We start from the raw sequence: 23,398 nt of genomic DNA, 5'->3' as shown, positions 1-23,398 counted from the left end.
TCAGCCTGCGGACTGAAGGGTCCCAGGTTTGATTCCGGTCAAGGGCATGTACCTTGGTTGCAGGCACATCCCCAGTAGGGAGTGTGCAGGAGGCAGCTGATTGATGTTTCTAACTCTCTATCCCTCTCCCTCTATGTAAAAAATCAATAAAATATATATATTTTTTAAAAGTTTATCTTCTAAAGAGGTAAGTTTTACAGATGGACACCTACTGCCCCTAGATGTTTCAGTGTGTATTTCATAAAACAAGGGCATTCTTCTACATGATTTCAGTAAACGTATCAAAACCAGCAAATTACAGTGACACAGTACTGTTCTTTAATCCACAGACCTCCTTCACATTCTGCTAGTTGTGCATATAATGTTCTCGATAGCAAAAAAGAAAAAAAGAAAATTTGTTTCTGTTCCAGAATCTAACCTGAGATCAATAGTTACATTGAATTGTATGGCTTTAATATCCTTTCATTGGGAATAGTCCCTCCGTCTTTCTTTGTCTTTTATAACCTTCACATTTTTTACTGCTTTTCAGTTTCTTAGAATATTTCTCCATTCTGGCTTGTTAGGTTTTCTTTGGTCTGGATTCGGGTTACACATTCTTGGTTAGAAACGTTACAGGAGTGTCCGTCCCAGGATGTGGGTTGGTTCCGTTGTTGGCGTTGTCAGCCGGGGTCACTTGGTTAAAGGGGTGTCTCCAGGGTTCTCCAGTGTGAAGTCACTGTTCTTCCCTTTGTAATGAAAGAGTGTCACTGAGAAGCACCTTTGGAAATATGGAAATATTCTGTTTTTCCATCAGATTTATCCATTGGTTTCACCATCCCGTGGATTTGCCTGAATCACATAATTGTGATGGTTGCCAGATGGTGATTTTCTAATCCATTGTTTCTTCTGCTGCTTTGTTTTTTGGTTGGCATCCTTTGTAAGCAAGAGCTTTCCCTGCTCTCCCATTTAGTTCTTTATTCATTGATAATGTCAGTTTAGGCTCATGGATTCTTGTTTTTATTCAATGAATTGTGATCCATTATTTATTCAGTGCTTAAATTGTCCCTTGAAGTCATTGCTACTGGGACGTCACTTGTAGGAGCTGTCAGCAGACTGTAAAAAATACACACACATGTGCATCTATGTGCGAACATATGAAAATGAGTGTGTGTGCGTGGAGTGCTTGACCTCCATCGTTTCTCTTGCCTTCCCTTCTGTTCATCTGACCCCACGCCCTCTCCTGAGGCATCTGCATTTTCTTCTGGCTCTCACTGATGTTCCTGTTCTGCCTGTCCCTTAAGGCGGTATTTCTTGGGGCACCTGAGTTTTCTTTGTCCTGCATGTGAAATAGGTCCTATCGTCTCTTCTTTGCCATTTTAAATTTAGGTTCTGGTCATTTCTCAGGCGATGTTAACAGCCTCCTATTTGTACTTCCTGCTCCCATTCTTTCCCCCTTTATATTACCCTTTACTAGAGGCCCAGTGTACGAGATCCATGCACTGGGGGTGGGCCCCTCAGCCCAGCCTGCGCCCTCTTGCAGTCTGGGACCCCTGGGGGGCGGCAGCCGGCAGTCAGACATCCCTCTTGCAGTCTGGGGCTCTCGCAGTCCGGACCCCTCACTCCTTACCACCTGCCTGCAGCAGAGGCAGGAGAGGCTCCACCTCCGCTGCTGCGCTGGCTTCTGGCTGAGCGGTGCTCGCCCTGTGGGAGCACACTGACCACCAGGGGGCAGTTCCTGTGTTGAGCATCTGCCCCCTTGTGGTCAGTGCATGTCATAGTGACTGGTTTCGCCTTCTGGCTGATTTGCATATTATGCTTCGATTATATAGGATCATGCTGTAGCATTATCTTTTTAAAAACACAGATGTGATCAATAATAGGAATCTCTAGTAGCATCACAGAAACTCCTATTACTAAAAGAACAATGCCTGTAAGTGTCCGGGGAACTAAATCAGTAGGGGAGGTACTTCTCTGTTTACCTAAGCTTCTTGCCCAATATTTTCACTTAAACACTCAGTGCAAGAGTCACATAAAACTGTTCATATATACAGGGTGGGGCAGAAGTAAGTTTACATTTGTGAGCATGCAAAACACAGTTTATTCTTGTATTCTTATTTATTAATTACTGTATTTCCCACAAGAAAAACTATAAACCTACTTTTATCTCACCTTGTTTTCACCTTTTATGTACTTGTATATGCTGCTCTCTTTGCTTAGAATATCCTTCCTCTTCCTCCCTCCCTCTTTCTTTCTTTCTTTCTTTCTTTCTTTCTTTCTTTCTTTCTTTCTTCCTATCTTCCTTTATTCAGAGTTATAATTGCAGTTCATCTTTTATAGTGTTCTGTCCTTGCCTATATTTCTATACTGTGGTAGTAATCTTAACAGATTACTGAAATTACTTGCTTAGATTCTTGTTTCCCCTCACTGGGCCATGAGATCTTCAAGGGCAAGGACCTTTTCTTAATCTTTGTGGTAAGAGTTACTTTTATAATTGTATCGTCATACTAGTGGTTATAATAATAAGTTACCGCTTAATAATAGCGAATGACTGTGCCCCCAACAGTCTGTGTTACATTTAGTAGCAGAGTGACCTTTTGGAAAATAGAGACGTGTTCCTGTCCGTGTCCAATTTAAAACATTTAAATGCTGCCTTACTACATTGTTAAAATTAAGTTCATTTTTCTTAACGAGGCTTGCATGTCATGGCATAGCCTAGTCCTCATTTATTGATGTAGTCTCACCTCAAGCCTTTCTGGCCACCAGTTGGCCTGTGCTGCTGATGCTCATATATACAGGTAAACACACACTCACTCATTCCTGAAAACACTTTCTTTCGTTCAGATGTCTCTTCTCCTTTCCCCAGGAGAGCCGTTCCTGTTCCTCCCAGAAAAGGCATTCTACCCTTTCATGTGCTCTTAGGACAGTGATGGCGAACCTATGACACGCGTGTCAGAGGTGACACACAAACTCATTTTTTTGGTTGATTTTTCTTTGTTAAATGGCATTTAAATATATAAAATAAATATCAAAAATATAATCTTTGTTTTACTATGGTTGCAAATATCAAAAAATTTCTATATGTGACACGGCACCAGAGTTAAGTTAGGGTTTTTCAAAATGCTGACACGCCGAGCTCAGAAGGTTCGCCGTCACTGTCTTAGGACATCTCCCCAGTCCTGGTGGACGACGTTTCATGCTTGTACGTTGTGTGACGGCAGAGTCTGCTGCTCGCTCGCTCGGTCTCTTGGCTTTCCCCAGGGATCAGCTGTGAATAGAAACAAACAGGTCGGTGAGGTTGTTTAAATGACAGAGATAGAAAGTGACAAAGGTCTTTTGATTTCCTATATTCTTTCTATTCCTTTTTCTGATCCAGCAAATAGTGATTTCTATACCCTTGCTAGGCAATTCATGTAATTATTTATGGTGAATACTTTTCAGGTTTATCTTAATCTGCTTTTGATTTAAAAACTAGTAAGTCCAAATTCCTTATGAAAGCATAGAAACTGTCCTTTGAATGTTTTGTTCAAGTGGCTTTTTTCCCTTATTGTTTCAGAGATCTCAGCCCGTGACCTAGGGCTGAACTTCAGGGGATTTTCAGAGCCTGCAAAACCTTGGAGGGGAGGAGGTTCTGGGGCCAGGAGTCCATGACCACCAGCAGCCTCTCAAGCAGGAGAGGCATGAGCTGTAGTTGGAAAGGGGAGAGCTCCCAGTCTCCACTGCAGTGCCGGCTTGACTAGTACCATCGATAGGAAGCCACTGGGGTTTTTAAGTTATAATTAGAAACGTTACAGAGGAGTCACATTTGAAGTGTGGGGGGACATCTTACTTTTGAAATTAATTTGCCTAGAAAACAAATCTGAAATTGGAAAAGCATTTAATCATTATGACCTCGAGGTGGTCATAACCTTGATGTTCTTCAGTGATCGCTTAGAGCTTGCGAACGCGTGTGATTCTGTAGACACTTGACTGCTGGGCTGGAGGGAGTGGAACGCAGGGATCTGTGTTGGCTGCTCACCTGGCGCTCAGGATTTCCTGTGAGCCTCACACATTTTATATGCACGTGGGAGGACACAGCATTGCGGAGGCAGGTTCTTCAAGGGCGGGAGACAGGAGGGGGAGGCTGGGGAGGACAAGTTTACACTGAATGGCGGTGAGCTCAGAGGGCTTTTTCAGGTAGGACACTTGCTGAAACAGCACAGCAGGAACAGGTTGCCGTGGGAGCGCCCAGTTCCTTAGGCCTTTGCCTGAGACCTCACAGCCCCCACGGGTGGTCTTTACCATGAACATAGTCACAACGCACAGAAGTCTTTCCTTCTATATTAATCTTTAAGACAGACCATTACCATACATGACAGGAAATTCAGAAGGCACACAGTGAGATAGATGTCTTGTTTCTATCCCTGCCCCACATCCTGTTTCCTGGGGGTAACCAATCCAGCAGCGTCTTCGGTGACCTTTCAGAGACAGTCGTGTATGTTATGGGTATGGGGGCTTGTTGTTTTGTCTTTTTTATAACATTTTTATTGATTTCATAGAGGAAGAGAGAGAATCGCCGATTGGCTGCCCCCGCACACCCCCTCCTGGGGATTGAGCCCGCAACCTGGGCATAATATGCCCCAACTGGGAATCAAACCATGACCTGGTTCATAGATCAACACTCATCCACTGAACCACACTAGACCGGCTGTTTTGTTTTTAAAGCTGACAACACTATTTAGCTCCTTGCTTTTTTTTACTATACTAGAGGCCTGGTGCACGAAATTCATGCACCGGGTTTGGGGGGGGGGGTAGTTCCTCAGCCTGACCTGCACCCTCTCCAATTTGGGAGCTCTCAGGGGATGTCCTACTGATGGCTTCGGCCTGCTCTCCATGGTTCTCTGCTCTCTGCAGACCTGCCTGCTCGATGCCACCGCAGGCCCTGGTGTCTGCTCTCTGCGGGGGCCTGCTTGCCCCTCACCGCCGCAGCCAGGGGCAAGCAGGGCCCTGCTGTGTGCTTGCCGCGGGGGACTGCTTGCCCCTTGCCCCCGCGGTGAGGGCTTAAAGGACTGGGGGACTCCGGTGGTGCTGAGGGGACTGGGCACCGCCATCTGCATATTCCATCTTTATTAGATGGGGTTGTAAACATTGTATTCTCCCAGTCTATAAAGAACGCATTTTTCACAGGTGCATTGTATTCCATTATATAGCTATGCAGTAATGAGTCTCCTGTTAGTCATATTCATCAGTCCCCTATCTTGGCCATTTAGGTTGATTCCTTTCTTTAGCTTAGCAGCAAGTAACTTTTACTTAAGTCATTTTGAACACAGTCACACATGGGAATATACATTTTGGGTAAATTACTAAAAGTAGTAATCTGAGTCAGAGTCTGTGTTGTTTGTCACTTTGATAGGTGTTGCCAAATTGTTCATAGTGTTCCCAGTCTAATTCTCATCAGTAATGTATATGCATAAGAGTATATGTATATGCAGTAATGTATATTCACCACATGCTGCCCAGCACAATTATGTAACTATTTTAGTCAGACTGATAGGCAAAAGTGAAGTATTGTTGTAGTTTTAATTTGCGTTTCTCTTAATGCATGAAGTATTGAATATCTTTACATTTGTATTTCTTGTTTTAGGAACTGTGTCCATATTCTTTGCCCATTTATCCGAGTTGCTTAACACTGAAGCTGAATCTTACCACCTTCCGTTCCTTGAGTGCTCAGCTCTCTGAAGTTAGAAGAGTATATCCTCGGGTTTTTATAAGCAAAGCTATTCTCCACTTTCTCCTCTCTCCCTTCCTCTACCCCTCTCCTGTGTGTGATTTTATGAAACCTCCATACCTGTATGTTACCTTCTAAGTTTTTCCCCCGGTCAGATCTCGGGACCTCTGTGACTTAATGGCAATACCCTACTCCTGCTACTTGTAATACAATTTATGAGAGAAAATCACAGACTCTTCTGCTTTATAGGTCCGTGATGATGACAGTTAAACAGTCCTTTCTGTTAAGGGAAGGTCAACCTTGGTCATAAATCATTACCACTGAAAGTCTTCACAGAATTTAATTTTGTTAATTGAGAGAATGGATTTTCAGTCTTCGTACCAGTGTATAGGATCATAAATCAGGTATATGGCAGGCTCATTTATCACCCAAAGGAGGGCTTTTATTTCTCTAGATCAAGCGTTGGCAATTTCACGGATACAGTAGCTTTGTCACTGTGTGGCCTGGGGGTAGTTAGCCTCTGGACCTATTGTATGTGCGGTAAGAGCATGTGAGTGCAGTTAGAGGGTGAGGCACACAGCAGGCAGTGTCAGCCATGTTTATTAGTCTGTGAACCCTTGGCAACAGGTACTGTGCATCTCCAATGTCCAAAACATAGGAGACCCTTCATACCTGCTTTTAGCACATAGTTGTTGCTTAAGTAGTTGTCCTATAAGTGAGCAAATCATATTTCCACAAGTAGCATCTCCACCTACATTTAAACACTTTTATAAAAGGAATGTTGGTGCATTGCTATCTCATGATCCTGTTAATGACTTGGTGCTTAGCAAACAATATCTGAAAGTTGATTTTCAAGCCTTTGATTGAAGAGGATGATTGGTCACGTGTAGACTGTTCTAAGCATTGAAAAGTTTAACATGTTGCACAGACACACTTACTCATCTGACCCTGGAAATATGTAAGATTTGTGGTTATACCTGAGGCCTGTAAATAGTGTTCTTAACCAGCGATGAAAGAGAACCCTATATAATAAAACCCTAATATGCTAATGATATGCTAAGGCCGCTCAACCACTCACTAGGACGTGCACTGACCACCAGTGGGCACACACTCAGAACAGTAGGTTAGCTTGCTGCTGGGGTCCAGCCCATCGGGACTGAGCAAGACGCCCTGGAGCCCTCCCACAGTCCCTCCTCGGCTGGCCAACCTCCCACGTCTCTCCCTGGCCCCAGTCGTGCACGGGTGGGGTCCTTTGGCCTGGCCTGCACCCTCGCAATCCTGGACCCCTCGGGGGATGTCGGAGAGCCAGTTTCGGCCCGATCCTGCAGGCCAGATTGAGGGACCCTCTGGTGCACAAATTCATGCACCAGGCCTCTAGTGATGGTATAAGTTTAATGACAAGAAAAAAGCATGAGATATATAATACTTTTGAGTTATTTAGCAATGTGTGGTTGATTTATACAAATTAGAAGTAGAATTTCACTTGTTGGTCCACTCGACAATTAATTGAGTGTTATGTGCCCGGCACTGTTCTTGGTGCTAGAGATACAGCAAAGCAGAAGATGATCTCGGCCCTAAAGAATTACAGCTGAGTGTCCGTGAGCCTGTGTGTTAGCTGGGAGCATTGCCTAGACACCAAAGAAATACAAGAGGGTGGTGTGGAGAGAATGTTAGTGGGAGTGGGGAGCCAGAATCCAGGTTCCCTGACTCACCGCTCAGTGTTCTTTAATAATATGCCAGTCTCTTGAGTAGAATCTTTTAAAAAGTAAAGTGATTTTACATAAAGGGTTAAAGTACATGAAGCCAACTCCGATAGATGCTTTCTGCAGCGGATTCAGTAGCCTGTGGGCATGACATTATTCCAGACAGACTTCCAGGCGTGTAGGTGCTGCTGCTGCCTGTTCACCAGACCACGGGCCTTAGAAAGCGCTCAGTGCTTTCCCGTGACTGCTTCCGCCTCTGTTTTCAGTACGGGGCGACTTTGGGGAAACTTGGTGCACTTTCAGGCTCCAAAGCAAATAGTCTGAGTTTCTGCTTTTAATTTTATTGTGATGCCCTAGCCACCTGGGCTCAGTGGATAGAGCGTCGGCCCAGGACTAAAGCGTCTCAGGTTTGATTCTGGTCAAGGGCACAGAACCTCCACTGCAGGGTCAGTTCCGGCCCCGGTCCGGGTACTTGCAGGAGGCAACCAATTGATGTGTCTCATGTCAATGTTTCTCTCTCTTTCTGAGCTCCCTCCTCCCCCACTCTCTCTAAAAAAATCAATGGAAAATATCTTCCTGGGAAGATTACCAAAAAATAAAATAAATTTTTTAAAAAATATATTTTATTGATTTTCCACAGATAAGAAGGGAGAGGGATAGAGAGCTAGAAACATCGATGAGAGAGATTGATCAGCTGCCTCCTGCACGCCCCCGACTGGGGATGTGCCTGCAACCAAGGTACATGCCCTTGACTAGAATCGAACCTGGGACCCTTCAGTCCGCAGGCCGACGCTCTATCCACTGAGCCAAACTGGTTCGGCTAAAATAAATTTTTTTTTAAATATATTTTTATTGATTTTTTTACAGAGAGGAAGGGAGAGAGATAGTCAGAAACATCAATGAGAGAGAAACATCGATCAGCTGCCTCCTGCACACTCCCCACTGGGGATGTGCCCGCAACCCAGGTACATGCCCTTGACCGGAATCGAACCCGGGACCTTTCAGTCCGCAGGCCAACGCTCTATCCACTGAGCCAAACCGGTTTCGGCTAAAATAAATTTTATATGCAGTTTTGACTACATGTAAAGGAGGACTAAGCTAGTAACTGTAAGTGCTTAGGTGTATATTGATAGAACTTGTTCTGCATGGTGTGAGGCGCACACGACTCTGATCAATTGCTCTTGGCCACTAGTCATCCACTTTGTGAACATCGAAATACACTTTCTACTTAGCAGTTGCTATAGACTTTTGAATGGAATTGAGAATGTATCTTTGAGCCCTGGCAGGTGTGGCTCAGTTGGTTGAGCGTCATTCCATGCACCGAAAAGTTGCTGGTTTGATTGCCAGTCAGGGCACATGCCCAGGTTTCTGGTTGATACCTGGTTAGGGTTCATATGGGAGGCGCAATGGATCAATCTCTCTCTCCCTCTTTCCCTCTCTCCCTCTCCTCCTCCCTCCCTCTCCTTTTCTCACTCAAAAAATAATAATAATCAATAAAAACATAAAATAATAGACTGTATCTTTGAGAAGTGTATCCTCCTCTGGTACTTAATGGCCACCACAGAATGGGTCCCCACCTTGAGATCTGTATAATGAATGACTATAAATGCTTGTAACGAATGCTTGTAATGCCAAAACCTCATGTAAAAGAAGCTAAGTAGGTTAAGATAGTGCTATTCTTAGTTAACACAGACATCCCTTGATATATCTGTTCTACCACCTTTCATGAATAATCGTGTTATCTTTTGGAATGCCATCGCTGGTAGGATACCTGTTTTTCCCTGTCGTGTGGGCAGGTGCTGATGAGTGGCTTTATTGCTTTTTCCCAAGTTTGGTAACCCCTCTGAGAAGGGGAAGGCGGGATCAGACAGCGCCAAGAGTGTCGACTCTGTTCTCCTGTCTTTGTCCCTGACTCCGTGTTTCAGGTGGACACTGACACTGGGCAACGCCAAGCTCCCTGCAGGGGGGCCGATGGGACGTGCCCTCTCTCCAAGCAAAGGCAGCCCCAGGGGCCAGAGGCTCTGAGCTGAGGACAGGGTGCTTCATTCGTGAGTGAGGGCAGTAAGAGGCCAGTAGCTCAGTGGTTCTCAACCTTCTCTGGGCATCCAGAATCATCAGGGAGCTTCTTAAAATACAGACGCCTGGACCCATGCTCATAGTTTTAGATTCAATGAGCGTTTCCTGGAATGGCCCACTTGTGCAGCCAGGTCGAGACTCTCAGCGCAGAGTTCTCTCATCCATGTGGTCCACGTTGGTCACGTTTAGTGGCAATCTAGTAGTGCATCTTGACCCCTCCTCAATTTTTTGTCATTTGGGTTATTTCTCATTTTCTGCAAATATCACTAGAATCAACCATCAAAGGGGGGGAGAATTCTTTGATTTTTTTTTTTTTAGGAGTACAATTCCTTTAAAAATGGAATTACCAGGTCATATAGATATGTTCAATATTATGAGATGATTCTAAAGGGAAGGTATCATATGATGTGCCATTGAGAATATGTGGGTTTGTCGTTTTCCCACTTACCAAGGTGACTGGTAAGGGTTGTGCCCAAGAGCTACTTGATGGACCGGGACAGGAGGGACTGTCGGAGAACAGAGCTGGTTCTGGGCCTTCGATTCATGTAGCAGGAGAGGTATCTTCAGGCCTCGAAGCACACTTTACATTTCTCAGGAACAATTTTGGTGCTATTTCAAGAGCAACAATGATCTAATGTTTCTTTCCTTTTTTTTTTAATCCTCCCCCAAGGATTTTTTTTTTCATTGATTTTTAGAGAGTGGAAGAGAGGGAGGCAGAGAGAGAGAGAGAGAGAGGGACAGAGAGGAGAGAAACGTCGATGTGAGAGAGGCACACTGATTGGTTGCCTCCTGCATGCGCCCTGGCCGAGCGGGGGATGAACCTGCAACCCAGGATGTGCCCTTGACTGGGAATCAGCCGGAGCAGCGCCAGCCGGTCAACAGTGTGGAAGTAGATGCTACAGTTGGCCATCAGCCAAGTTGATTTTGCATTTATAGAAAAATGTGCTAAATAGCAGGAATTGTCTTCACACATGGGATGTTTCTGAAGTGTTTTTCATGTAGTTACCACTCACCGTTCTTTAAGGGGGGTGGTGAGTGAGACGTTAGAATTGTTCTTACGAATAATCTCAATAGAGGAACTACAGACGACTTCTCGTTGTGTGGGAAGCATACAGAAATCACCGGGAAGTGTGTTTATATCAGAAGTAAAATGCCTGCTCAGTGTGTTATTAACTAAGGAGGTCACGCAGGCCTGTCGATGTTAGAATGTTGTCACTTGTGCTGCGTATGTTCACTTGCTTTTAAGGGACTGGGATATATTCTTATGTAAAGCCAGAGTAAGTCAGATTTTGGGGGAAAAATGAACTAGCCTGTTTTCTTCGCATTTCTTTGTTGCCATGTAAAATCACTGTGCTTCAAAGCAGTCACCATTTCCAGCCCACACTGACAACCCTCCTTTTGGTGTATTTTTTGCAGGAGGTCTATCGAATTCCAAAGAAAAGTCAGACGGAAAAGGAGAGCACAGGTAAGTACTCAGAGACCCTCTGTAGCTTTGCAGACACTCTGGAATATGCATAGGTAACCAATAAGAACTTGAGTAGTTTTGTTTTTGAAACCAGACAGTATGTAGTTAGGTAAATGGAATATTCGGTTTGGAAACTTGTAATTTTACGCTTTCTTAGTAAATTTTTGCCAAAGGAGATGTCTCTTTGTATTATCTTTGTTGTTGGTTTCCTTGAAGTCATGGCCTTTAGTAGTCTTTCTTCCATGCATTGGTTCCTTTAGATCAGACATTCTTTATATATACATACATACATATATACATATACATACATACATACATACATACATATACATACATATATATATATAAAATTGATTTCAGAAAGGAAGGGAGAGAGAGAGATAGAAACATCAATGATGAGAGAGAATCATGGATCGGCTGCCTCCTGCCCGCTCCCCACTGGGGATCGAGCCTGCAACCCAGGCATGTGCCCTTGACCAGAATTGAACCTGGGACCCTTCAGTCTGCAGGCTGATGCTCTATCCACTGAGCAAAACCAGCCAGGGCTAAAGATTCTTACATTGGTTTGATAAAAGTTGTCTAATCCTTTTTTTAATTAAAGAGACATTTCCTGTTGAAGTTTTTATGCCAGGCTGCTCTTCTGCAAATTGTAAATATGCAGAGTTACAGGGGCAGTGGATGGCGTTCACATTTTTTTAAAATATATTTTATTGATTTTTTTATAGAGGGGAAGGGAGAGGGATAGAGAATTAGAAACATCGATGAGAGAGAAACATCGATCAGCTGCCTCCTGCACACTCCCTACTGGGTATGTGCCCGCAACCAAGGTACATGCCCTTGACCGGAATCGAACCTGGGACCCTTGAGTCCACAGGCCGATGCTCTATCCACTGAGCCAAACGGTTAGGGCGGCGTTCACATTTTGAACTGACAGGCAGACTGCCTTGCTAAAGGTCATGGGAGCGTCTTGTGTGCCGTGTCCACGGAACTTGCGAAGGCTGCTGAAGGCGCGGAAGACACGTTGGTGGGGAAAGTAGAAGAGGGCATCGCAGAAGAGGCTTTCGGGAAGCACAGTGCACTCACACACAAGCCTGTGTCTCGTCCAAATCCAGGACGGACATGAGGGAGGAGTCCACGGGCTCATTTGTTGGATAGAAATTTTATTACACGGTTGATGCATCATGATGGAGAAAAGTCTACCAAGTAAATTTTTTTTCATCCTTTTTCCCTTAGTAACTGAGCGAGGAAGGGATGCTGCTGTCTTCAGAGATCAAACCGCTGCCCCAAAGACTCCTAACCGGTCAAGAGAGAGAGACACAGACAAGCAAACTCAAAGTAAAGAGAAAAGGAAACGAAGGGGCTCCCTCTCACCGCCCTCCTCTGCCTACGAGCGAGGGACCAAAAGGCCAGAGGACAGGTGAGTGGCCAAAGGTGCTCAGGTCACACCTGGCTTTGGACCCCAAGGGCTTTTGGAATAAGTAGATCCTCTTGATGAGCGAGTATAAAACTTCACCAGGAAATGTGGAGACAGTCTCCTGGTATTAGTATTAGCCGTGAAGACTAAGAATAGGTTTGTGGTTCTTGAGTGTTTTCCACTTGATAACATTCAAATCCTATTTGAGGAGCCAAAGACTTGTTCTCTAAGGGACGTGGGGGGGGGGGGGGGGCGCGGGGGATAGCTCCTCAGAGGTGGCGGTGGTTCTTGTCAGAGCTTCCCGAGTGACTGCGCCCCACGAGCCAGAGTGCTGATGGATCCTGTGTCCGAGGCTCTGTCATGCTCGCAGGGGAAAGGCCATCTGATCACCACGAGGGCCTAGAGAACACTCCGGAGAAGTTCCTTATAAATGTTAGATTTGCATTCACATAGCAGTTGTCAGGGTTTTAGTTTTGGGCTCTCTGGGTGTATGACAGCAGCTCGTCATGATTTTAGTTCACCTTCCCCTGACCACTGAAGAGATGGAACATCTTGTCGTGTATTTAATGGCCATTTCTGTTTCCTCTTCTGTGAAGCATCTTTATATGTTTTATTCATTTATTATTTGTCTTTTTGAGTATTGGGAGGTTTTTTGTTTGTTTGTTTTTAATATGTTTTTATTGATTTCAAAGAGAGAGGAAGGGAGAGGGATAGAAAAATGGAAACATCAGTGAGAAAGAAATGATGATTGGCTACCTCCTACTGGCAGCCCTGGGCATGTGCCCTGTCCAGGAATCGAACCAGTGCCCTCCTGGTTCATGGGTCAACGCTCAACCACTGAGCAACACTGGCTGTTAGGAGTTTTTATATACTACATTCTAAATATGATTATGTTTTACTGATAATTTTTGCAAGTATTTTTTCCCTAGTTTATGCCTTGTCTTGGGTTCATTTTGTACTTATGATACAGAATTTGTTCATTATGGTTTAATTAAGTATATTATGTACTGTGTGTTTCCTTTATGGTTGGTTAGTGCTTACTGTGTTTTAAGAAATTCTTTCCTAGCTCAGCAGTAACATACTTGGTATTGCACAGAGAAGAGCATATGAACATAACTCTGTTCTTTCATGTGTTTATATTCATCCTTGGTTGGTATTTGTTATAAATGTGTGTGGCCGAACGTGTCGTTCTTTATCTTTTATTCTTTATGTTTATCTTTTATTAATGTGTTCTGATTTCTGTTTTAATTTCAGAATGTGTGGTTATAGATCTGTCCCCAACTATAAAGAAGAATCTATTTAGGGTTGCTATATGTATCTTTAATTTGAAAAGCTAGAAACTTAGAATATGACAAACTTGTTTTTTTCCATCTATGTGTCTGTTTCCTTGGGCTTCTCTTCTGTTTGCAAGACTCCTTAAGTAATTTTGAGTGTGATTTTTAACCATTGCCAAATTGGAGTTGGTGTAATTAATGATTTAGTATTGAGTGACACAACACTTAGTGCTTTGATTATGTCTATAATTCAGGGAACAACATTTTGTGATGCTCTTATTCTTTTCTTTCTAGATATGATACACCAACTTCTAAAAAGAAAGTACGAAAAGACCGCAATAAGCTTTCTACGGAGGAGCGTCGGAAGTTGTTTGAGCAAGAGGTGGCTCAGCGGGAGGCTCAGAAACAGCAGCAGCAGATGCAGAACCTGGGAATAGCATCTCCACTGCCCTACGACTCTCTTGGCTACAGTGCCCCGCATCACCCCTTTGCCGGCTACCCACCAGGGTACCCCATGCAGGCCTATGTGGACCCCAGCAACCCCAATGCTGGGAAGGTGCTCCTCCCCACCCCCAGCCTGGACCCTGTGTGCTCTCCTGCTCCTTACGACCATTCTCAGCCCTTGGTGGGACACTCTGCAGAGCCCCTGGCTGCCCCTCCACCTGTGCCAGTGGTGCCACATGTGACAGCCCCTGTGGAAGTTTCCAGTTCACAGTATGTGGCCCAAAGTGAAGGTGTGGTACACCAAGACTCCAGCGTCACCGTCTTGCCTGTGCCGGCCGCGGGCCCAGTCCAGGGACAGAACTACGGTGTTTGGGATTCCAGCCAACAGCCTGTCAGTGTGCAGCAGTCGTACTCGACGCCAGCACAGTCGCAGCCAAGCATCTATTACCAAGGACAGACGTGTCCAACCGTCTATGGTGTGACATCACCCTATTCACAGACAACGCCACCGATTGTACAGGTGACTAATGCTGGAACCTCTCTTGTCTTACAGTTTGCTTATGGGATACTAAACTGATATATGGGGAATCCTAGCATTGATCACTTCTGTATATTGACCAATACTAATTATGTATTGCATAACAAATTACTCTAAAACTTAGCTGCGTAAGACGACAAGTAATATCTGACAGTTTCTGTGGCCAGAGATTCAGAGCACGGGCAAGGTGATTCTGGCTCAGAATCTCCATGAATTTACATCAACCAGGGCTCAGTCATCGGCGGACCCGCTGGGGCTGCAGGAGTCACTCTCAAGCTCACTCACCTCGTTGTTTACTGGCCTCTCAGCAGGGCTGTATACAGCGTGCCCGCTGGCCTCCCCAAGCACATGCGGGAGAGGGGCTTTCTTCATTCTCACCAAGGACATTTTTTCCATTGCTTCCTTTTACTTTACTTTACTTTATTTTATTTCATTTTGCAGAGAGGGAGAGAAGAAATTAATGATGAGAGAGAATCATTGATCAGCTGCCTCCTGCACGCCCCACACTGGGGATCGAGCCTGCAACCCAGGCATGTGCCCTGACCAGGAATTGAACCACGCCTTCCTGGTTCATAGGTCGACGCTCAGCCACTGAACCGCGCCGGTTGGTTGTCTCTTGCACAAGCCCCAACTGGGGCAGGGGATGGAACCTAGGTACGAGCCTTGACCGGGAGTCGAAACCGCCACCCTTTGGTGCACTCTAACCACTGAGCACACTGGCCAGGGCAAAATGACTTTTGGATTTCTCCTCTCCTTTTGTTTATAGGCAGTGACTTATATACAATTTACTCATCTGTATCCCTACGAAGGAGCCCCTCTGTCCTGATACCTGAATTAGGACATGGCTTGCCCTTTCTTCTTCTAGACCCATCTTGTATATTATTTCCTATAACCCTACATGTTTATCAGTAAGAAGTTTGCCAGAGTGACTCTAATGCACTGAGCCTAAGGATATTACTATGGTAGGAAACTTATTAAATTTAAAAACTAAGAGTGTACTGACTTTATATTTTAAAATGTATTGTTTTATGTTTTTAAATCATTTCTTTTTCTTATAAAACAAAGCGATACATTTTAAGCGTTAAAATTAAAAGGAGAATGTATAAAGCATCGTTCTTACCACATTCCTATGTCTGTCTCTCTCCCCCGATCACTCTTCATCGTCCCCAAAGGAGAATGTGGATAGCAGACTCCGGAGGTTCCCTGCACATTATTCAGTATTGACAGTGACGTTCACTCTGCTAGTGTTACTGAGCTGAAGCTGTATCCAAATTCAGTTCCAAAAGTCATGACAAAAATGTCCTCCTTTAATTCCTAAAGCCTTAACTAGATGAACTAGTTTCATTTTTATGATCTCTTTGCCCACGATTATATGTTTTTATATACGTGTAACCTTAAAGATCTGAAGTTTTTTTATCCCATTTTTTCTACTTAACATTATTCTTAACCATTTTTCCAAATTTTGGATTTTTTTGTATGTATATACATACATACACACATATGTATATGCATACATGTTAATAGCTATATAATATTTCGTTTGCTTATAAGATCATTTTCAATCTATTTTTCTGGGGCAGTCATTTAAGTTGAAAGCTCTTTTTCATAATTATAAATAGCACTGTACTGAACATTCTTTTTTTTAATATGTATTTTTATTGACTTCAGAGAGGAAGGGAGAGGGAGAGAGAGATACAGAAACATCAATGATGAGAGACAATCATCGACCGGCTGCCTCCCGCACGACCCCCACTGGGGATTGAGCCCGCAACCTGGGCATGTGCCCTTGACCGGAATCGAACCCGTGACCCTTCAGTCTGCAGGCTGACACTCTATCCACTGAGCCAAACCGGCCAGGGCGCACTGAACATTCTTATACTTAGTTTTGTGTATTTTTTTTCTTTCATGTTGGCTAAAATGAATGCTAAAGTGCTTCAATAAGGGTAGTAAGAAAGTGTTCATTATTGGTTATTAGGTATTGATTTTACACAACGTTCAGGGACCTTAAACAAGTTTCTTAGTTCCTGCCTTCTGTCTTGCCCTATTCTTTCTTGGACCAAGACATTATTTTTGAGTTTTTCCCTGAGAAGACGTATCACAAGTAAAGGAACCTCCGCTCTGTCCTGCTCCTGTCTGACGTGTGTCCTAACCTGGCTGTTAGGCCTGAGCAGCAGCCGTGAGAGTCCTGCAGAGACGCCGCAGCAGAATGCTCGCTGGTCACCTGGTGGTTCTGATAGAACAGAACCTGGGGTTTTTCCATCCCAGTGAGCAAAAGGCTTCTCTAGGGTTCATCAGAAGTAGCCGTACGATTCGAGTGTCGCAGTTTTACTTGTTCCCAGTTTTCCAGGCTGCTCCTACCAAGAAGTCATCTGTTGACTCCCTAACCCACTCTGTGTGCTGAGTCGTAGGTAAATGGATGAGGATGATTCAGACCACCCTTCCCTTCCCTTCCCTTCCCTGAGCTGAGCTGAGCTGAGCAGAGATGATGTTGGGCTTTGGGTAATGAGTGGCGTAGAGCATGTTGTGAGTCCTAATCCATTATTTATCGTCGTTATTTATTGTGTGTCCTGAAGACAGGCACTTGGATTCTTCAGTTTTAGTTTTCTTGTCTATAACATGAGCTGAACGCCTCAGAGTGGTTGAGGTTTGCATGAGATGATGAATGAATAATGATAGATTTAAAGCACCGTTTACCTTGAGGTTTAATTATAGTTACTACTCAAACACTCAAACAGTTACCACAGTAATACTGAGAGAATATGCCATAGTGAGCTGTCACGTGCAGCTCGTCCCAGTCACCTGCCTGGAGATCTGACCCCGGAGGAGGCCTGGAGGGCGGCGTCCGTCCGTGTCCGTCCGTGTCCGTCGAGCCTCGTATCAGCCATAACAGGAGGGGACTGAGTGTATAGATATGAGAGCTTTGACAGTGAAGGATTATGTGATACGATATAAATTTGTATGTGTGCATATACGATATTTTTGACATTTGAAGTAGATGTGTTATTGGAAGGTGACCGTGTCACTTTTTTGTCACAGTTGCTTATTAAATATAAAAAGCTCAGTTTTAACTGAGGCCACATGATTTATAGTGGTTTTGTGACATTAATGAGTGACCTTTCAAAGTTATACTGAGTCACATCTCAAACAAATTGAGTGCTTAGACTATAATTTTTTATGTTATGAAGTCAGGTGACTCAGATATAAAGTAATAGTGATTTCCCCCTGGTAGTGGGGAAGAACAATTATGTTTTGCCTCCATAACATACTGGGCCTTAGTTTTCTCTTGTGACTCCCATTGCAAATCACATTTTGAAGATATTTCTTTTTTCTTTTAATAAAATATTTTTATTGATTTCAGAGAGGAAGCTGAGGGAGAAATAGAAACACCAATGGTGAGAGAGAATCATTGATCAGCTGCCTCCTGCACCCAGGCATGTGCCCCTGACCGGGAATTGAACTGTGACCTCCCAGTTCATAGGTCGACACTCAACCACTGAGCCACACCAACCGAGCTTGAAGATATTTCAAGACTGTGTTTATGTTTGCGAAGTTAGCTTTTGTGTAATTTCAAGTTCCCTGAAGGGGATAGTCATTTCCTACAGCTTTCCCCGCAGCCAATGGGGAGATGTGTCAGGCACATGCTATTGAAATATATCTCACAAGTGTATGCATCTTTGTGTTATTTCAGTGATATTATAAACCGGTTTTCCCTTCTTATTGCTGTTGTTGGTTTTGGCTCTGGCATTAGCACACGATTGCCAGCTGATTTGGGGAGATACCATAGAACCCTGGAAAGTGTTCGCTTTCCCTTTACTTGTTGACACTGTACCTCTACGTGGAAGCTGATGCCAGCGTGGGTGTTCATTGCTGCTTTATTGGAGCCAGAGAAGTGTACATCATGCGTTTCTGCATTTTCTCTCTCAGAGTTATGCCCAGCCGAGCCTGCAGTACCTCCCGGGCCAGCAGCTCTTCTCGGCACCGGGAGTGGTGGTCCAGCCGGCCGCCGCCGTGACAACGGTCGTGGCGCCCGGGCAGCCTCCGCCCTTACAGCCAGTAAGAATCTTCCGGCCCACAAAACGCTCGTTGTTTTGGTTTGGCTTTTATTTTTGTTTTTTTAATTTGTAACTTAAACTGACTGACCTTATATTTTTATACTTTGCTCTGAATTTCTGAAGTAATACTTTTTTAGACCAGCTATTATTTATGATGCTGTAGGATGCTATACTAGACATCATGAACTAGTATAGTGTAGAATTGAATGCTGTGCACTGTGTACTGAGGGGAGCTTTTGGTATTCACCATCTGTAGAAAGATACGGTGAAACCTGGATGAAGGGCTGTTTTGGGATGAAATGGGAAACAGGAAGCTGGTCTGGGAAGCAATTGAGAAACTAACAGATTCACATGATCAGAATAGCAGGTCTGATGACGGCTCTTGAACGACCTGGCGAGTGCTGGTGGCTGTAGACAGGCAGGGAAGTGGAGAGGGGGACCCAGGCTGCAGGGAGGAAGTCAGTGAGCACTCACAGCAGGAGTTGGGCTTGGTACGCGCTGGCCCTCCTTAGCATTCTTAATACAAATAGAACGTTGCATTCCTATTATTAGAAGTTGATATTCTAAGAGTTGAGGATCACGATGAATGATATTTACTATCATGAAAGGTACAGATGAAGAGTTTGGGGGAAAGAATCATTCCCAGGTGGGGGAAGGACTGATAATTTATTAAATATTGAATGACATGCAGTATTAAGTGACACCAAAGCTTGGGGAAAAGAGGCCAGATAAAGGACTGCAGGAATGGAAGAGGGGGAACTTAAGCAACGCCAAAAAATAAATAAATAAATAGCAGCTACATAAAGTAGAGATGGAGGGGGGTATGCACAAAGCAGCAATCTCAAAGACCCACCCACATTCACTGAAAAGAGGAAACATTTTATTTTAGCCTAGATGTCAGGTTCCTCTTTAACTGCTTAAGCAAAGGTAAAGCTGGAAAAGCTGTTCTCATGTTTATATGTGTTTTTTTTAGCCTGAAATGGTTGTGACAAATAATCTCCTGGACCTGCCGCCTCCCTCTCCTCCGAAACCAAAAACCATCGTCTTGCCTCCCAACTGGAAGACGGCCCGCGACCCTGAGGGGAAGATTTATTACTACCACGTCATCACAAGGTGAGGGCTGCTGGGTGTCTGATATACCGTAGGCTTTGGTCCTTTTCAGGTGTTTGGGTGTATTTTTGATCTGCAAAGCTCTTTTGGAGAAAACAAAGGGGTTTTTTAAAAATGGTAACGACTTCATTAGCGTAGATATCAGGGGTCAGGGGTCATGGGCAGACCTCTTCTATAAAAGACCAGACCAGCCCTGGCCGGTGTGGCTAAGTGGTTAGATCATCAGCCCTTGGAATGAAGGGTTGTGGGTTCGATTTCCGGTCAAGGGCATGTAGGCTCCCTCTGTTGCAGGCAGGATCCCTGGCCCTGGTCGGGGCACATGTGGTAGACAGCCAATCGATGTCTCTCTCACATCCATGTTTTTTTCTCTGTCTCTCCTCTCCCTCCTCCCTTCACTCCATTCTCTCAAAAAAAAAAAAAAAATTATAAAAAATATCCTCAATGAGGATTAAAAAAAAAAAAGACCAGATGATAAACATTTTAGGCGTTGCTGGCCCTCTGTCATGACGACACAATTCTGCCATTGTTGTATAAGCAGCTCTGATAATACATAAATGAATGGGCATGTCTTTGTTCCAATAAAGCTTTATTTACAAAAATAAGCAATGGACCAGATTTGGTCTCTGAGCCATAGTTTGATGACGCCTGCTATATAAAAAGAATTTATCTTTTTTTTAGAAATTAAAAAAAAATGTATTTTAGACAAGACAGCTGTGAATTTGTGTTTTCTCTGAGTGTGTGTGTGGTTGCACTCATCAGTATATAATCTGTATGAATTGTTTGGGTGCATGGTCTATAATTTGCAACTACATTGTTTTTAATGCTTGCTTATATTTTGTTGCAGGGGTTAGCAAACCATGCATCTATGGCCCACTTATTTTTGCAAATAAAGTTTTTTGGGATCACAGCCACACCCACTTATTTAGGAATTGTCTGTGGTTGCTTTTATAATACAATGGCAGAGTAGAACAGTGATTGCAGAGACCACAAGGCCAAAGATATTTACTCTCTGATTCCTCATAGAAAAAAGTTTGCCAACCCCTGCTCTCTTGTATGGCCTCACCAAATTTTATTTAAACCCACCCTGATTGATGGGTTTTCACTATTTTATATGTAACGCTAACCCTGGGCATCCTTAAACACTCATCTTAGTACCTTCTTCAGTTAGATTCTTAGAAGTGGAATTGTTGATGAAAAGAAATAGACATTTTAGTTCCTTTTTTCTCTTTTTAGTTACACATTTTAAATTGATAAATAGACCATTGAAAAAATTATTTGTACCAACTTAGACTCCCAAAAAAGTAAAGAGGGGCCTTTTTCATCATGTAGGTTCTTTTAATCTTGTGTGTCTACTAGGTGAGAAATCTTGTTTTCATTTACAGTTTTTACTGAGCTGGAGCGTCTTGTCTTCATTAGATTATTGGCAGTTTGTACCTTTTGTGAACTGTTTGTTTTGGTCTTCTGTCCTTTTTTGTCTTTTTATCAAAGGTGTTGCAAGTATATTTTTGTTTGTAGTCTCTTGTGACATAAGGAAGTTTAAAATTTTCATACAAGTATTTTCCCTTTATGTTTTCTCTTTAGAAAGGCCTTTGTTTTTTCTATAAAATACTTCTATAAAAGAAGCCTTCATTATATTACTAACTGAAAACATAGTGATTTTAAAAACCATTGTTTGCAAATTTTATCAGAACTTTGTTTTTCAATATCAAAGCAAACTTTTTAATGTACTATCACTTTTCCAAAAAGAAAAAGCTTGTATTTCTTATTTACATGGTACTTTTTCCAAGTGTTTCCTAAGTTTTCCTTAGCTAGCATCTGAGCATCATACTTCTCTCTCTGTTCACTTTCCATAATAAAGCCACAGCTGCTGGTGGTTCTTCGATTACAGTAGAAATCTTGAGCCCATTTTTATTTTTATTTATTTTTAAAATATATTTCTATTGATTTCAGAGAGGAAGGGAGAGGGGGGGAGAGAAACATCAATGATGAAAGAGAACCATTGGTCAGCTGTCTCCCGCACGCTCCACACCGGGGATGGAGCCTGCAACCTGGGCGTGTGCCCTGACCAGGGATTGAACCATGACCTCCTGGTTCATAGGTGAATGTTCAGCCACTGAGTCACACCAGCTGGCCTTGAGCCTGATTTTTTATTTTTGGTTAATTCTCACCAGAGGATATTTCTTAGTTGATTTTTAGGGAGAGTGGAAAAGAGAGGGAAAGACAGAGAGAAACATCGATGTGAGAGAAACACATCGGTTAGTTGCCTCCTGCATGAGCCCCTACCAGGGCCCAGGCTGGGGAGGAGCCTGCAACCCAGGTACGTGCCCTTGACCGGAATCGAACCCAGGACCCTATGGTCCACAGGCCGAGGCTCTATCCACTGAGCCACACTGGCCAGAGCTGAGCCCATTTAAAAAAGAAAAGAAAAGTTGCGTTGGTCAGAGGTAAGCCTGTTTTCACAGTCACCTGAACACTGATGACATCAGGCGCCTCTCCTGTTGCTGGCTGAGTGGTGGGGTGAAAGCAGAGATTGCAGTGGCAGAGCCGCCTGGCAGAAACGTTACAGCGTCTCGGGCTGTTCACATATGAAGTGATTCCCCGTAGAGCATTCCCTGTGGGAACTGACTTCAGAACGTGAATTCCCTCACTTCAGTTGCCTCGCAGATCTAGCTTTAAAAAAACCTTTGTCTCCTTATTTTCAAAACAACTACAAACATACACGGGTTGAACCCTTCTTTTTGCCGTCAGTTGAAGATATTTTCAGACTTGGGCACCAGTCTTTAGCCTGTAGGTCTTTTCCATGCTGTCAGTCCTGAAACCAGAAGGCACAGTGACAGCCAGAGGCTCCTACAGCAAGGCAGGCGTTCCCACCGCCCCGGGTCCCGAGCAGGTGCTGGAGGATCTGCACGGGGACCTGCCGGCACCTCTGAGGCTTCGCTGAGTCTTAGTCTCAGGACACAGCCGGCGAGAGACCAAGGTGTTCGGTTGTGCTGCTCTCTTTGACACCATTGGCTACAGAAGAACGGGGGGCTGAACAGTCCTCTCGGAGAGGGAATCGTTGTTGCTGGGAAGATGTCAAAAGAAGGTCTCTTATGGCGCTGCCTCGTTCTGTGTTCTGGCCATGACAGCAGGGCTCTTCTACCTCCTTCTAGGCAGACTCAGTGGGACCCTCCCACGTGGGACAGCCCGGGAGACGAGGCCAGCCTTGAGCATGAAGCTGAGATGGACCTGGGAACCCCAACATACGATGAAAACCCCATGAAGGTGGGTGTGGCTGGCGCTGTGTTTCCTGGTCGCTTGGGATTCTGTGCCTTGTCGTTTTATAGGGCCGGTAGCCACCTGTTCTCGGGTTCTGTTCTCCTTATTGGTTCTGGAGAATTTCACGGGTAATAAATGCTGGGGGCGGGGGGAGGGGCAGCTCGGACGTGCCGACAACACAGAAATGTGGTCTGTAGAAGAGCAGAGAAGAGCCCGTAACTGCTGTTCAGCTGCTCTCCTTCCCTTCTCTCTCTCTCTCTCTCTCTCTCTCTCTCTCTCTCTCTCTCTCTCTCGGGATACATAACCTTTTAGGGCAGGATTCTCAGTGAGGATCAGGCTTGCTCCTCGGGACGTTTGACAATATTTAGAGAGATTATTGGT

The 23,398-nt window shown here is 44.2% G+C and overlaps 1 protein-coding gene across 1 annotated transcript in view; it reads left to right on the top strand.

The window, feature by feature from the left end:
* Window positions 1-23,336, top strand: part of SETD2 (SET domain containing 2) — a 62,091-nt gene extending 38,755 nt beyond the window's left edge. Inside the window, exons 13-18 of the mRNA XM_006104138.3 lie at window positions 10,879-10,927; window positions 12,161-12,344; window positions 13,910-14,579; window positions 18,522-18,650; window positions 19,623-19,762; window positions 22,912-23,336. Coding sequence (XP_006104200.1) covers window positions 10,879-10,927; window positions 12,161-12,344; window positions 13,910-14,579; window positions 18,522-18,650; window positions 19,623-19,762; window positions 22,912-23,149 — 1,410 coding nt within the window. The 3' untranslated portion in view covers window positions 23,150-23,336. The remainder of the gene's footprint in view (window positions 1-10,878; window positions 10,928-12,160; window positions 12,345-13,909; window positions 14,580-18,521; window positions 18,651-19,622; window positions 19,763-22,911) is intronic.
* The last annotated feature ends 62 nt before the right edge of the window (window positions 23,337-23,398 follow it).

The sequence above is a fragment of the Myotis lucifugus genome, unplaced genomic scaffold, assembly GCF_000147115.1.
Source record: "Myotis lucifugus unplaced genomic scaffold, Myoluc2.0 scaffold_547, whole genome shotgun sequence".
NCBI lineage: Eukaryota > Metazoa > Chordata > Mammalia > Chiroptera > Vespertilionidae > Myotis > Myotis lucifugus.
The sequence above is the reverse complement of the archived record's forward strand: the minus strand, read 5'-3'. Positions and strand labels throughout refer to the sequence as shown.